The sequence below is a fragment of the Oncorhynchus keta genome, chromosome 10, assembly GCF_023373465.1.
Source record: "Oncorhynchus keta strain PuntledgeMale-10-30-2019 chromosome 10, Oket_V2, whole genome shotgun sequence".
In the NCBI taxonomy this organism is placed as follows: domain Eukaryota; kingdom Metazoa; phylum Chordata; class Actinopteri; order Salmoniformes; family Salmonidae; genus Oncorhynchus; species Oncorhynchus keta.
Window position 1 is genome coordinate 78,481,611 of NC_068430.1, and position 14,693 is coordinate 78,496,303.

Below are 14,693 nucleotides of genomic sequence, written 5' to 3' on the forward strand. Positions count from 1 at the left end.
CTCTACACACACACTGGCGCGCACAACACCGTCTCTACACAAATCAAATCAAATGTTATTTTCACATACACATGGTTAGCAGATGTTAATGCGAGTATAGCGAAATGCTTGTGCTTCTAGTTCCGACAATGCAGTGATAACCAACAAGTAATCTAACTAACAATTCCAAAACTACTGTCTTATACACAGTGTAAGGGGATAAAGAATATGTACATAAGGATATATGAATGAGTGATGGTACAGAGCAGCATACAGTAGATGGTATCGAGTACAGTATATACATATGAGATGAGTATGTAGACAAAGTAAACAAAGTGGCATAGTTAAAGTGGCTAGTGATACATGTATTACATAAGGATGCAGTCGAGGATGTAGAGTACAGTATATACGTATGCATATGAGATGAATAATGTAGGGTAAGTAACATTATATAAGGTAGCATTGTTTAAAGTGGCTAGTGATATATTTACATCATTTCCCATTATTAAAGTGGCTGGAGTTGTGTCAGTGTGTTGGCAGCGGCCACTCAATGTTAGTGGTGGCTGTTTAACAGTCTGATGGCCTTGATAGAAGCTGTTTTTCAGTCTCTCGGTCCCAGCTTTGATGCACCTGTACTGACCTCGCCTTCTGGATGATAGCGGGGTGAACAGGCAGTGGCTCGGGTGGTTGTTGTCCTTGATGATCTTTATGGCCTTCCTGTAACATCGGGTGGTGTAGGTGTCCTGGAGGGCAGGTAGTTTGCCCCCGGTGATGCGTTGTGCAGACCTCACTACCCTCTGGAGAGCCTTACGGTTGAGGGCGGAGCAGTTGCCGTACCAGGCGGTGATACAGCCCGCCAGGATGCTCTCGATTGTGCATCTGTAGAAGTTTGTGAGTGCTTTTGGTGACAAGCCGAATTTCTTCAGTCTCCTGAGGTTGAAGAGGCGCTGCTGCGCCTTCTTCACGACGCTGTCAGTGTGAGTGGACCAATTCAGTTTGTCTGTGATGTGTATGCCGAGGAACTTAAAACTTGCTACCCTCTCCACTACTGTTCCATCGATGTGGATAGGGGGGTGTTCCCTCTGCTGTTTCCTGAAGTCCACAATCATCTCCTTAGTTTTGTTGACGTTGAGTGTGAGGTTATTTTCCTGACACCACACTCCGAGGGCCCTCACCTCCTCCCTGTAGGCCGTCTCGTCGTTGTTGGTAATCAAGCCTACCACTGTTGTGTCGTCCGCAAACTTGATGATTGAGTTGGAGGCGTGCGTGGCCACGCAGTCGTAGGTGAACAGGGAGTACAGGAGAGGGCTCAGAACGCACCCTTGTGGGGCCCCCGTGTTGAGGATCAGCGGGGAGGAGATGTTGTTGCCTACCCTCACCACCTGGGGGCGGCCCATCAGGAAGTCCAGTACCCAGTTGCACAGGGCGGGGTCGAGACCCAGGGTCTCGAGCTTGATGACGAGCTTGGAGGGTACTATGGTGTTGAATGCCGAACTGTAGTCGATGAACAGCATTCTCACATAGGTATTCCTCTTGTCCAGGTGGGTTAGGGCAGTGTGCAGTGTGGTTGAGATTGCATCGTCTGTGGACCTATTTGGGCGGTAAGCAAATTGGAGTGGGTCTAGGGTGTCAGGTAGGGTGGAGGTGATATGGTCCTTGACACACACACACACACACTGGCGTGCACAACACCGTCTCTACACACACACACAGACACACACTGGCGTGCACAACACCGTCTCTACACACACACACACTGGCGTGCACAACACCGTCTCTACACACACACACTGGCGTGCACAACACCGTCTCTACACACACACTGGCGTGCACAACACCGTCTCTACACACACACACACTGGTGTGCACAACACCGTCTCTACACACACTGCACACCGTCTCTCCACACACTGGCTCTCTACACACACACTCTGGCGTGCACAACACCGTCTCTACACACACACACACTGGCGTGCACAACACCGTCTCTACACACACAACACCGTCTCTACACACACACACTCTGGCGTGCACAACACTCTGGCGTGCACAACACCGTCTCTACGCACACACACACACACACTGGCGTGCACAACACCGTCTCCACACACACACACACACACACTCTGGCGTGCACAACACCGTCTCTACACACACAGAAGACTAATTCTCAGGAGTGGTGTCTTGTTCCAGCTCCGCTCGGCGCGTTATGAGGTCCAGGACATCTTCTGTCTGTCAGCAGGAGACAGGATGCAGATCATCAGCTGGGACAGACAGCTGGCCAGGGACAGAGAGATGAGACGCAAGGTAACCACAGGGGGAACAGGAAGATGTAATGCAAGGTAACCACGGGGGGAGACATTTCAAGAACATTGGGAGACGGCGACACTCCAAAATGTAGAATAGTTTTACTTTATTTTTTATTTTTGTCCATCAGGCTAACGTGTTTTGGCAGTTAAACCTTCATCAGAACATCAAGATGTTTTTTTATTTAAAAATAAATACATTTGCCTTTATTTAACCAGGTGGCCATTTGAGAACAAGTTCTCATTTACAACTGCGATCTGGCCAAGATAAAGCATAGCAGTGTGAACAGACAACAACACAGAGTTACACATGGAATAAACAAACATACAGTCAATAATACAGTAGAAGAAGTCTATATAGATTGTGTGCAAATGAGGTAAGATAAGGGAGGTAAGGCAATAAGTAGGCAAAATAGTAACCATACAGCAATTAAACACTGGAGTGGTAGATGTGCAGAAGATGAATGTGCAAAATACACTGGTTTTTTTATGCAAGTGAACTTGTGGATACCATTTTTATGTCTCTGTCCATTAGGAAGGAAGTTAGAGGTGGTTTTGCTAGCAGATACCATAGACCTCCAGTCGTTATGCTAACGCTAGTTAGAAATTGCTCTAGCATTAGTGAGCAACATCTTTCAAACTGCACACAGAGACATGACCTCATCAGACTGGGGAAGTAGACAAAGGGCCTCACAGCCAAATCCCCAACTATCTCTACGTTAACACTACAATCGCCCTCTAAACCCGACAAATAGCATTTAGGTATCATGATGACATTTGAGATATTTTGGGACACAATTAGTGACTTCCTAGTGCACAATAAAGCCTCCAACATGAGATGCTTTGGGGTCTGGATAGAAAGATTAGGATTGAATGTAGAACAAATATACATCAGCATACACACATTTAAGGTGTGTGTGTGTGTGTGTGTGTGTGTGTGTGTGTGTGTGTGTGTGTGTGTGTGTGTGTGTGTGTGTGTGTGTGTGTGTGTGTGTGTGTGTGTGTGTGTGTGTGTGTGTGTGTGTGTGTGTGTGTGTGTGTGTGTGTGTGTGTCCACAGACTGGGGAAACGGGGTCGACCAGGGGGAAGAGTTCTCTGTCAGCTGCTACACAGAAAGCCCTGGAGAGGAAGAGAGGAGTCATGATGTGAGTCCTGTAATAGAAAATGTGTCACTAGACTAGATAGTTATTGTATATAAAACAGGCATATTGTCAGAGCAAAACAGCAAGTGTATGACTTGTATGTTCAGGGTTATCAGCACAAGGTCAGGGATGTGTTAATAACATGTTTGGTTATAGAAGAGCCATACTTCTACCCAACCTAGTACAGCCCAGACAGTGACTACTGCCCACCATAGTGATATTATGATACTAGTAAAAGAGTCCAACTGTCTCACTAATCAACCTATTGTTCCCCTCTCTTCTCCCATCAGGAGGAAAACGGCAGAGAGGCAGAGGGGGACTGGAGCTGGGGTTGTAGCTGGTCAGAAGGGCCCTCTGGCTGGGGCAGAGGGGCAGAAGGGGACTGGAGCTGGGGTTGTAGTTGGTCAGAAGGGCCCTGGGGCAGAGGGGAACGTCGTGAAGCAGATACGTGGGTCTTTTCGACCCAACCCTCAAAGGGTCCCCAAGACCACCCAGTCTCGCAGATCTCGGTGAAGATGGTCTACTTATCAGGCTAGACTGGACCGGAACTGGGTCATGTTCATTTTGGCACAGTGTTGTAGCAAAACATTTTGCACAGGAGAACGAAAACGAGTGTTTCTTATTGGACAAGTTCAGGGTCATATTCATTAGTGGAATTTTTTTGGGAAAACGAAAACAAGCGTTTCTTATTGGACAAGTTCAGGTAGTCCCTCCCTTGACCCAGGTAATGAATACTGTTGATACCTAAAAAGATATACACACACAATCCATCTCACTTAACCCTAAAACAATATGCCCCTATGGGCTCTGGTCAAAAGTAGTGCACTACAAAGGGTTGCCATTTGGGACGCTTCCATAGTGTTTCTTGCTAACTAGTGGACATTGTATTTTAACTTGATTGTATTCTACAAAGGCACAACTCACTGCATTCAAATGCATCTTAGCTACTACATACTGTATGTGACAATCTATTCTTACCACAAGACCTCAGGACTTGTTTTTGGACACACTGTTTGTAATATGTTAGTTTTACACATTTTCTACTATTGATATTTCCTATAGTGATTTGTGGTATTGGGATGGCAATGCAACCAAAGCCCAGAAAACCCAAGTCTTATTTTTGAAGTTCTGTTCTGAGTGTTCTTCTTTCCTACTATTTTTGTTCTAAATTATTTAGAAGTGTTTTTTAATAAATGTTTTTTTATAAAAAATGTACTTGTCAAGTTGTTTGAATGTAAACTGAACAAAAATATAAACACAACATTCAACAATTAACGATATTACTGCGTTAAGAGTTCATATAAGGAAATCAGTCAATTGAAATGAATTCATGAGGTCTTAAATCTATGGATTTCACATGACTGGGCAGGGGCACAGCCATGGGTGGGCCTGGAGGGCATAGGCCCACCCACTGGGGAGCCAATCAGAATGAGTTTTTCCCCACAAAAAAGGGCTGTAATACAAACAAATACTCAGTTTCATCAGCTGTCCGGGTGGTTGATCTCAGACAATCCCCCAGGTGAAGAAGCAGGATGTGGAGGACCTGGGCTGGTGTGGTTACATGTGCTCTACGGTTGGGAGGCCAGTTGGATGTACTGCCAAATTCTCTTAAATGATGTGAGGTGGCTTATGGTAGAGAAATTAACATTCCATTTTCTGGCAACAGCTCTGGTGGACATCCCTGCAGTCACATGCCAATTGCATGCTCCTTTGAAACTTGAGACATCTGTGGTCTTGTGACAAAACTGCACACTTTAGAGTGTCCTTCTATTGTCCCCAGCACAAGGTGCACCTGTGTAATGATCATGCTTTTTTATCAGCTTCTTGATATGCCACACCTGACAGGTAGATAGATGTATTATCTTGGCAGAGGAGAAATGCTCACTAACAGGGATGTAAACAAATTTGTACACAAATTTTGAGCGAAATAAGCTTTTTGTGCGTATGTAAAATGTCTTGGCTCTTTTATTTCAGCTCATGAGACCAACACATTACATGTTGCATTTATATTTTTGTTCGGTATAGTTTTTAAATTAATTTCTGAGTTCTAGTAAACGTTAATATTGTGAGAACGCAAGTGGGCGCAGTTTTCTTTTCGAAAGCTACATTTGGCCTATTCGACGACATCCGTCCATAGCTGTCGTTGGTTTGTCTGTCAGTGTGATTCCACGTCTGTGAGAATGGAAGAGAAACCAGACACAGTCGCGTCTTCTCGGGATGAGAGAAAAGCTAAAGAGAAGGCTGAAATACTGCAAAGGGAAATGCAGCGGAAGAGTTTCAAACTGGTCAGAGAGGAGAGACTGGAGATTTGTGTAGTCCACTGTTTACAAGCTAGCTAGATGTTATGCTAGCCGGCTAGAAAGCTACACCGGCGGCTTGCAAAATAACACTTATTGCAATGCATTGCAACGTTTAACAATGTTGAACTTTGGATAAAACTGACTGTTCGTACCGAGTGACATTGTCAAGAGTAGATATTGCCCATTCATGTATTCCAAAGTTAGTAACTATTGCATTCATTTGCGTCATTCTCAATGTAAAATAAGCAGCTGACAATGACTACCGAAATGTTCAGGGCTCATATAAAGCTTCTCCGAGTAGGAGTACTGATTTAGGATCAGTTTTCCCTATTAGATCACATGGACAGGGGGCACCTGATCCTAGATCAGCACTCCTACGCTTTATATAATTTGTACATGTAATTATCTATCTTCACCTCCTTTCCAGGTAGCTAAGATCCTGAAGAAGCAGGAGAATGAGCGGACCCAGGAGGAGTCTGCGGATCTACTTCTGCACCAGGACACCGTACAGGAGTTGTGTTCGCGGCAGGTCCGCAGGAACGTTCTAAAGAGGAAGCAAGAAGAGGTCTGGTTGACGCGTCTTTAGAACTGCCCAATAACACAGCCTGGTTCCAGATCTGTTTGGGAGATCTTCCCAACTGCTTGTCACTTTAAACATGACAATTCCATTGGAAGTTGGCACAAACAGACTAGCACCCAGGCTACCAATAACATGGTCTAAGTGCCGCGCTCTCTCCTTGTCTCATGTCTTTAGTCTTTACTGACCTGAAACGCCAGGCTAGGAGGGGTGACTATTAGCATGGCATTTGCTTGATATGTCTCTCTGTCTTTGTGCTGTTGTAGGTATTTGATGATACAGAGGACCTGAGGTGTAAAGTGGGACAGTTGGCTGAGGCAGTCAGACAGGCTCAACACCTGGTTATCTACACTGGAGCCGGGATCAGTACGGTAAATACTGGGGCTCTGTATTTCACACACTGGCTGTGCTCCACTGGTCTAAGGGCCAGTTTATTTATGCTATCATGTCAACCCATTGTCATGCCAACCAAATATTTGACAGCAGTGGCGTTGGCAAGAGCACAAACAGATCTGGGGTCAGGGTATAACTTTGTTCTGGGGTGTGTTCACAGGAACCGGATGGCAAAAAGGGGAGGGACTAACCTGAACCAAAATGAAATGCGTTTTCTACGGTGTGCACTCATATAGCCTTTTTCAAATCTCTCCTCGGGGACCCCCGGCCGTTCTTGAACTTTTCCAGAGGTAGCACACCTTATTGAACCGACAGGAGTTATTAGGGTTAAGGGCCTTGCTCAATGGCACATTGGCAGATTTTTCACCTAGTCTGCTCGGAGTTTCGAACCAGCGACCTTTCCGGTTACTGGCCCAATCGGCTAGGCTACCTGTCACCCATCATGACAAGAGTGACATGTTTCTGTGTCATGTTTTGCAGGCAGCGTCCATCCCAGACTACAGGGGACCAAATGGGGTTTGGACACAGCTACAGAAGGGCAGAGCTGTCAGGTGAGACAGGCTGGAGTCAACAAGAGGGCATCTTCGTCATACTGCATGTCATTAAGTCAACAAGAGGGCATCTTCGTCATACTGCATGTCATTAAGTCAACAAGATGGCATCTTCGTCATACTGCATGTAATTAAGTCAACAAGAGGGCATCTTCGTCATACTGCATGTAATTAAGTCAACAAGAGGCATCTTACTGCATGTAATCATACTGCATGTAATTAAGTCAACAAGAGGGCATCTTCGTCATACTGCATGTAATTAAGTCAACAAGAGGGCATCTTCGTCATACTGCATGTAATTAAGTCAACAAGATGGCATCTTCGTCATACTGCATGTAATTAAGTCAACAAGAGGGCATCTTCGTCATACTGCATGTAATTAAGTCAACAAGAGGGCATCTTCGTCATACTGCATGTAATTAAGTCAACAAGATGGCATCTTCGTCATACTGCATGTCATTAAGTCAACAAGATGGCATCTTCGTCATACTGCATGTCATTAAGTCAACAAGAGGGCATCTTCGTCATACTGCATGTAATTAAGTCAACAAGATGGCATCTTCGTCATACTGCATGTCATTAAGTCAACAAGAGGGCATCTTCGTCATACTGCATGTAATTAAGTCAACAAGATGGCATCTTCGTCAAGATGTAATTAAGTCAACAAGAGGGCATCTTCGTCATACTGCATGTAATTAAGTCAACAAGAGGGCATCTTCTTGCATGTAATTAAGTCAACAAGATGGCATCTTCATGTAATTAAGTCACTGCATGTAATTAAGTCAACAAGATGGCATCTTCAACAAGTCTTCGTCATACTGCATGTAATTAAGTCAACAAGAGGGCATTCTCATACTGCATGTAATTAAGTCAACAAGAGGGCATCTTCGTCATACTGCATGTAATTAAGTCAACAAGAGGGCATCTTCGTCAACTGCATGTAATTAAGTCAACAAGAGGGCATCTTCGTCATACTGCATGTAATTAAGTCAACAAGAGGGCATCTTCGTCATACTGCATGTAATTAAGTCAACAAGAGGGCATCTTCGTCATACTGCATGTAATTAAGTCAACAAGAGGGCATCTTCGTCATACTGCATGTAATTAAGTCAACAAGAGGGCATCTTCGTCATACTGCATGTAATTAAGTCAACAAGAGGGCATCTTCGTCATACTGCATGTAATTAAGTCAACAAGAGGGCATCTTCGTCATACTGCATGTAATTAAGTCAACAAGAGGGCATCTTCGTCATACTGCATGTAATTAAGTCAACAAGAGGGCATCTTCGTCATACTGCATGTAATTAAGTCAACAAGAGGGCATCTTCGTCATACTGCATGTAATTAAGTCAACAAGAGGGCATCTTCGTCATACTGCATGTAATTAAGTCAACAAGAGGGCATCTTCATCATACTGCATGTAATTAAGTCAACAAGAGGGCATCTTCGTCATACTGCATGTAATTAAGTCTCTTCGTCATACTGCATGTAATTAAGTCAACAAGAGGGCATCTTCGTCATACTGCATGTCATTAAGTCAACAAGAGGGCATCTTCGTCATACTGCATGTAATTAAGTCAACAAGATGGCATCTTCGTCATACTGCATGTAATTAAGTCAACAAGAGGGCATCTTCGTCATACTGCATGTAATTAAGTCAACAAGATGGCATCTTCGTCATACTGCATGTAATTAAGTCAACAAGAGGGCATCTTCGTCATACTGCATGTAATTAAGTCAACAAGATCTTCGGGCATCTTCGTCATACTGCATGTAATTAAGTCAACAAGAGGGCATCTTCGTCATACTGCATGTAATTAAGTCAACAAGAGGGCATCTTCGTCATACTGCATGTAATTAAGTCAACAAGAGGGCATCTTCGTCATACTGCATGTAATTAAGTCAACAAGATGGCAACTTCGTCATACTGCGTGTAATTAAGTCAAGGGCAACTTCGTCATACTGCGTGTAATTAAGTCAAGGGCAACTTCGTCATACTGCATGTAATTAAGTCAACAAGAGGGCAACTTCGTCATACTGCATGTAATTAAGTCAACAAGAGGGCATCTTCGTCATACTGCATGTAATTAAGTCAACAAGAGGGCATCTTCGTCATACTGCATGTCATTAAGTCAACAAGAGGGCATCTTCGTCATACTGCATGTACTCATTAAGTCATCTCTCTCTCAACAGCTCGTCAGACCTGAGTGAAGCAGAACCTACTCTTACACACATGTGTATCAGGATGCTGCATGAGGAGAACATGGTCAGTGAGCTGGTTGTGTGTCGTCATGGACCTTGTGCTTGTTGCTTCGTCCGTTAATTGAAAGGTTTTGAGGTGTCTGTATGATGATTTCCAACGTGTGTGTGTGTGTGTGTGTGTGTGTGTGTGTGTGTGTGTGTGTGCAGGTGCAGCACGTAGTGTCTCAGAACTGTGATGGGCTCCACCTGCGTAGCGGTCTTCCCAGACACACCCTCTCTGAGCTGCACGGCAACATGTTCATCGAGGTAGGACACACACCCTCTCTGAGCTGCACGGCAACATGTTCATCGAGGTAGGACACACACCCTCTCTGAGCTGCACGGCAACATGTTCATCGAGGTAGGACACACACCCTCTCTGAGCTGCACGGCAACATGTTCATCGAGGTAGGACACACCCTCTCTGAGCTGCTCGGCAACATGTTCATCGAGGTAGGACACACACCCTCTCTGAGCTGCACGGCAACATGTTCATCGAGGTAGGACACACACTCACTACATACAGTATATACAGTGTATACTACATACAGTATATACAGTGTATACTACATACAGTATATACAGTGTATACTACCTACAGTACATACAGTGTATACTACATAGTGTATACTACATACAGTATATACTACCTACAGTACATACAGTGTATACTACATAGTGTATACTACATACAGTACATACAGTGTATACTACATACAGTACATACAGTGTATACTACATACAGTGTATACTACATACAGTGTATACTACATACAGTGTATACTACATAGTGTATACTACATATAGTACATACAGTGTATATACTACATACAGTATACTACATACTGTATATACTACGTACAGTATACTACATACAGTATGTTCCACCTAAAGAACTCACTATTATTCTGACATTTCCTGTTTTACAGGTGTGTACTTCCTGTTCCCCGGTGAGGGAGTTTGTGCGACTCTTTGACGTGACGGAGCGCACCGCGAGGCACCGGCACGGGACGGGGCGGCGGTGCGCCCACTGCGGGGGCGAGCTCAGGGACACCATCGTACATTTCGGGGAGAGGGGCATCCTGGAGCAGCCTCTCAACTGGAGGGGGGCAACAAACGCTGCTGAGAGGGCTGACGTTATCCTCTGCCTGGGCTCCAGTCTGAAGGTAAGGACCACATGTACTAACACACAGCATCAATAAAGCCTGAAGGTAAGGACCACATGTACTAACACACAGCATCAATAAAGCCTGAAGGTAAGGACCACATGTACTAACACACAGCATCAATAAAGCCTGAAGGTAAGGACAACATGTACTAACACACAGCAGGACTGTCAGGATGAATAGACTAAAACAGAGTGCTGCCACCTCACAGGACAATGAAATTAAATGCAAAATGAAATAGGACTTCTGTGAATATTGAATAGAATTGAGTGTTTTTTTAGTTGTAGAACCTTGACTGGCTCCTCCTACTTCGTTTGTATGTCATCAGTGTGGTTAGACTGATCTTTCCATCTCATTACCAGGTGCTGAAGAAGTATGGCTGTCTATGGAGCATGAATAGACCTGCTATCAGGAGACCCAAACTCTATATCGTCAATCTACAGGTCATCTTGCTACTACTTACCATGATCCAGCGTCTCCCAATCCTGGTCCCTGGCATTGCCCCAGCATTAACATATTCATGATTAGTGCTGGACGATGCTGTTTTAATTGCACCTCTTTGGGCCCCCGGGACCAGGATTGGGAAACACTGACTTGAACCAATAAAGCCTTTGTGTTTGAGTTGAATCTTGATCATTCAATGTAGTTTCACTTAGTTCTCCCACAGAGATGGGGCCCTGGTCACAAGTAGTGCACTATAAAGGGAATAGGGGCCCTGGTCACAAGTAGTGCACTATAAAGGGAATAGGGGCCCTGGTCACAAGTAGTGCACTATAAAGGGAATAGGGGCCCTGGTCACAAGTAGTGCACTATAAAGGGAATAGGGGCCCTGGTCACAAGTAGTGCACTATAAAGGGAATAGGGGGCCTGATTGACGATGACCTCTGTCTTGTTTTAGTGGACACCTAAAGACGACCTGGCCACGCTGAAGATCCATGGGAAATGTGACGACGTGATGCGTCTCCTTATGGAGGAGCTGAACATTCAGATCCCTGCCTACAACCAGTAAGACCTGTCTCAAAACACACACACACCTCGGCTGTCTTCACTGGGAGGCAAACTGGTTGGAACGGGGAGAGGGACATACCTCAACTTGTTGTTGCTAAAAGTTTTCCGTTGCAAATAGTTCTTTTTTAAAAATGTAATCATTATTTAACTAGGCAAGTCGTGATTAGTTGAATGTTATGGTGTTGAATCGGGTGCGTTTGCCCTCGCACTATCATTTTTTAAATTGCACCGCTTTGGGTCCCCAGGACCAAGATTGGAAACCACTGACCAATAAAGCCTGTGTTACAGAGTTGAATGCTATTAGTTATGCTATGATGTGCACTAATGAATACACCCCACCTGGATCACCCTGACTGACTCATTCCTAACTGCCCTTCCTCAGGACAGAGGACCCTGTACTCAGCTTGGCCACGCCGCTGAGACCAGAAGAGGAGGACAGTTACACTCGTAAACTCATAGCTCCGCCCGCTAGCGGGGAGGACTGCTCACCAGACTCCCTGGGACAGGGTGGAGGGAAGGACTGCTCACCAGACTCCCTGGGACAGGCTGGAGGAACAGCAGTACAAGGAGGCTGGTTCGGACGAGGATACTCCAAAGGGAGGAAGAGGAGGAAGAGGAGGAGGACAGTGATGGTGTAGCAGAATGTTAATCATAGTAGAAATGTGACACGATTCTCCATCTCCTTTTTGTTCTGATTGGTTGTTTTGAAATGGACCTTGATAGTAAGGAAGACGTACCAACAGAATGAAGTGAGGGAGGGAAGAACCTCACTAAGACGGAGCTGTTTGTGATGCAGAGTATTATGAAGTATTATTATGGTTTCAGATACTACCTCTTTAAGCCTGAGGGAGCATCCTAATAATCTCTCCTTTCTGGTCGTCACTAGTTACCACAGCCACAAAGTCACAAACCCTGCCTCTTTCCACAATTTAAAATGTCATTTTAACCCTAACCACAATGCTAACCTTATGCCTAACCTTAAATTATGACCAAAAATCCCCCCCCCCCAAAAAAAAAAAATATATCATATGATATAGCCAATTTTGACTTTGTGGTTGTGCTACCTAGTGGAAACACTTTCTCCTGAAGTGTGCACTTGTTGACTTCCCGTCATGGATTTAAATGAAAATGACCGGTATTTGGAAACTCCCTCTGATGCCTACACTAATCCAATGCTTTTAAGTTTGTGGGGAGTAGTGAACACTTCAGGAGGAGAGAATATTGGGCTGTAACCTAAGAGTTATGGTTTTTCAATTGAATGGTGCTTTTATGTAGTTTCATAGGAGTGGTGTTGTGTTTGTTACATGCACAGCACCTTACTAACTTTCCTCAGGGTTGCCGTCGGCGATGCCATCCTGTTACAGTACAGCACATTCATGGCATTAGTATCTGTCATTGGATTGTGTTATTGTCAGGCATTTGGTTTTACAATAATGGAAGTGTGAATTTAGGGTTTGTCCCAAATGGCAACCTGCTCTCTATGGGTCCTGTTCAAAAGTAGAACACTACATGGGGAAGAGGGTACCATTTGGGATGGAATCTCAGTGTTAAATGTTGTGTTTTCTTGGTGCTACACATCAGTGTTCTCATCAAAGAATAGAAGAGGCGCGTCGCCACCTTGTGGACTGGCTACGCCACTATGTAAACACTTGACAAATAATGTGACTTGTATTTCTTTTTTTGAAGCATAAACCAGGTTTCCATTCAACCGTTTTGTTATTACATATCAAAATATGCAAGACGAGGTGGGATCTTTATGTCTGTAAAATGTATTATGCAGGAAATGTCGGTGTAAACGCTTTTATGAGCAAATATTGATTTAATAGCCGTCATATTAAAGTTAACTTAGTGAGAAGACCACTTCTGTAATCGCGTGACTAAGACTCGTTAAGAAATCATGCCGTTTATTAGGCTACAGATGAAATAAGTTACGATGAACTTCACAGGGTGGTGAAAGTCCACGGTGATGAGCTTGATGCTCCTTTCAGTAAATATTGAGGGTCTTATTCTGTTGACGTGATATTTACAATGTGAAGCCTTGTGGTAAGTCTCTACTTTGTTATATTTATAACCCTTTTGTTTCAGAGTTACTGTGAAGTCAGCCCAAAGGCCAGCAGATTCATCTTTCCGCCCAAAGGAAATGCATGCAGCCGTGTCCCCTGTGGACCGGTTAGTACATAAAACATTCAGGCAGCCGTGTCCCCTGTGGACCGGTTAGTACATAAAACATTCAGGCAGCCGTGTCCCCTGTGGACCGGTTAGTACATAAAACATTCAGGCAGTCGTGTCCCCTGTGGACTGGTTAGTACATAAAACATTCAGGCGGCCGTGTCCCCTGTGGACCGGTTAGTACATAAAACATTCAGGCGGCCGTGTCCCCTGTGGACCGGTTAGTACATAAAACATTCAGGCAGCCGTGTCCCCTGTGGACCGGTTAGTACATAAAACATTCAGGCGGCCGTGTCCCCTGTGGACCGGTTAGTACATAAAACATTCAGGCAGCCGTGTCCCCTGTGGACCGGTTAGTACATAAAACATTCAGGCAGCCGTGGACCGGTTAGTACATAAAACATTCAGGCAGCCGTGTCCCCTGTGGACCGGTTAGTACATAAAACATTCAGGCGGCCGTGTCCCCTGTGGACCGGTTAGTACATAAAACATTCAGGCAGCCGTGGACCGGTTAGTACATAAAACATTCAGGCAGCCGTGTCCCCTGTGGACCGGTTAGTACATAAAACATTCAGGCAGCCGTGTCCCCTGTGGACCGGTTAGTACATAAAACATTCAGGCAGCCGTGGACCGGTTAGTGGTCCTTCTGTGGCTCAGTTGGTAGAGCATGGCGCTTGTAACGCCAGGGTAGTGGGTTCGATTCCCGGGACCACCCATACATAGAATGTATGCACACATGACTGTAAGTCGCTTTGGATAAAAGCGTCAGCTAAATGGCATATATTATTATATTATTATAGTACATAAAACATTCAGGCAGCCGTGTCCCCTGTGGACCGGTTAGTACATAAAACATTCAGG

The 14,693-nt window shown here is 44.7% G+C and overlaps 2 protein-coding genes across 6 annotated transcripts in view; both read left to right on the forward strand.

Annotated features, from left to right (window-relative positions):
• Positions 1 to 4,654, forward strand: part of si:ch73-100l22.3 (uncharacterized) — an 18,155-nt gene extending 13,501 nt beyond the window's left edge. For all 3 annotated transcript variants that reach the window (XM_052528639.1, XM_052528641.1, XM_052528640.1), the window contains 3 exons: positions 2,173 to 2,286; positions 3,345 to 3,430; positions 3,718 to 4,654. In XM_052528639.1, coding sequence (XP_052384599.1) covers positions 2,173 to 2,286; positions 3,345 to 3,430; positions 3,718 to 3,940 — 423 coding nt within the window. In that variant the 3' untranslated portion in view covers positions 3,941 to 4,654. The remainder of the gene's footprint in view (positions 1 to 2,172; positions 2,287 to 3,344; positions 3,431 to 3,717) is intronic.
• Positions 4,655 to 5,286: 632 nt separating this feature from the next.
• On the forward strand, positions 5,287 to 13,523 carry sirt7 (sirtuin 7). 3 transcript variants are annotated; one of them, XM_052528816.1, is made up of 11 exons: positions 5,287 to 5,712; positions 6,155 to 6,292; positions 6,571 to 6,675; positions 7,178 to 7,248; positions 9,442 to 9,514; positions 9,658 to 9,756; positions 10,419 to 10,655; positions 11,018 to 11,098; positions 11,554 to 11,660; positions 12,046 to 12,171; positions 12,211 to 13,523. In XM_052528816.1, the coding sequence occupies exons 1-11, from the start codon at positions 5,608 to 5,610 to the stop codon at positions 12,299 to 12,301; spliced, it is 1,233 nt and encodes a 410-aa protein (XP_052384776.1). In that variant the 5' UTR covers positions 5,287 to 5,607; the 3' UTR covers positions 12,302 to 13,523. The 3 variants fall into 3 exon arrangements, with proteins under 3 accessions (XP_052384776.1, XP_052384775.1, XP_052384777.1); XM_052528815.1 differs by having other exon boundaries at positions 5,288 to 5,712; positions 12,046 to 13,523; XM_052528817.1 differs by lacking the exon at positions 5,287 to 5,712 and adding an exon at positions 5,719 to 5,926 and having other exon boundaries at positions 12,046 to 13,523.
• The last annotated feature ends 1,170 nt before the right edge of the window (positions 13,524 to 14,693 follow it).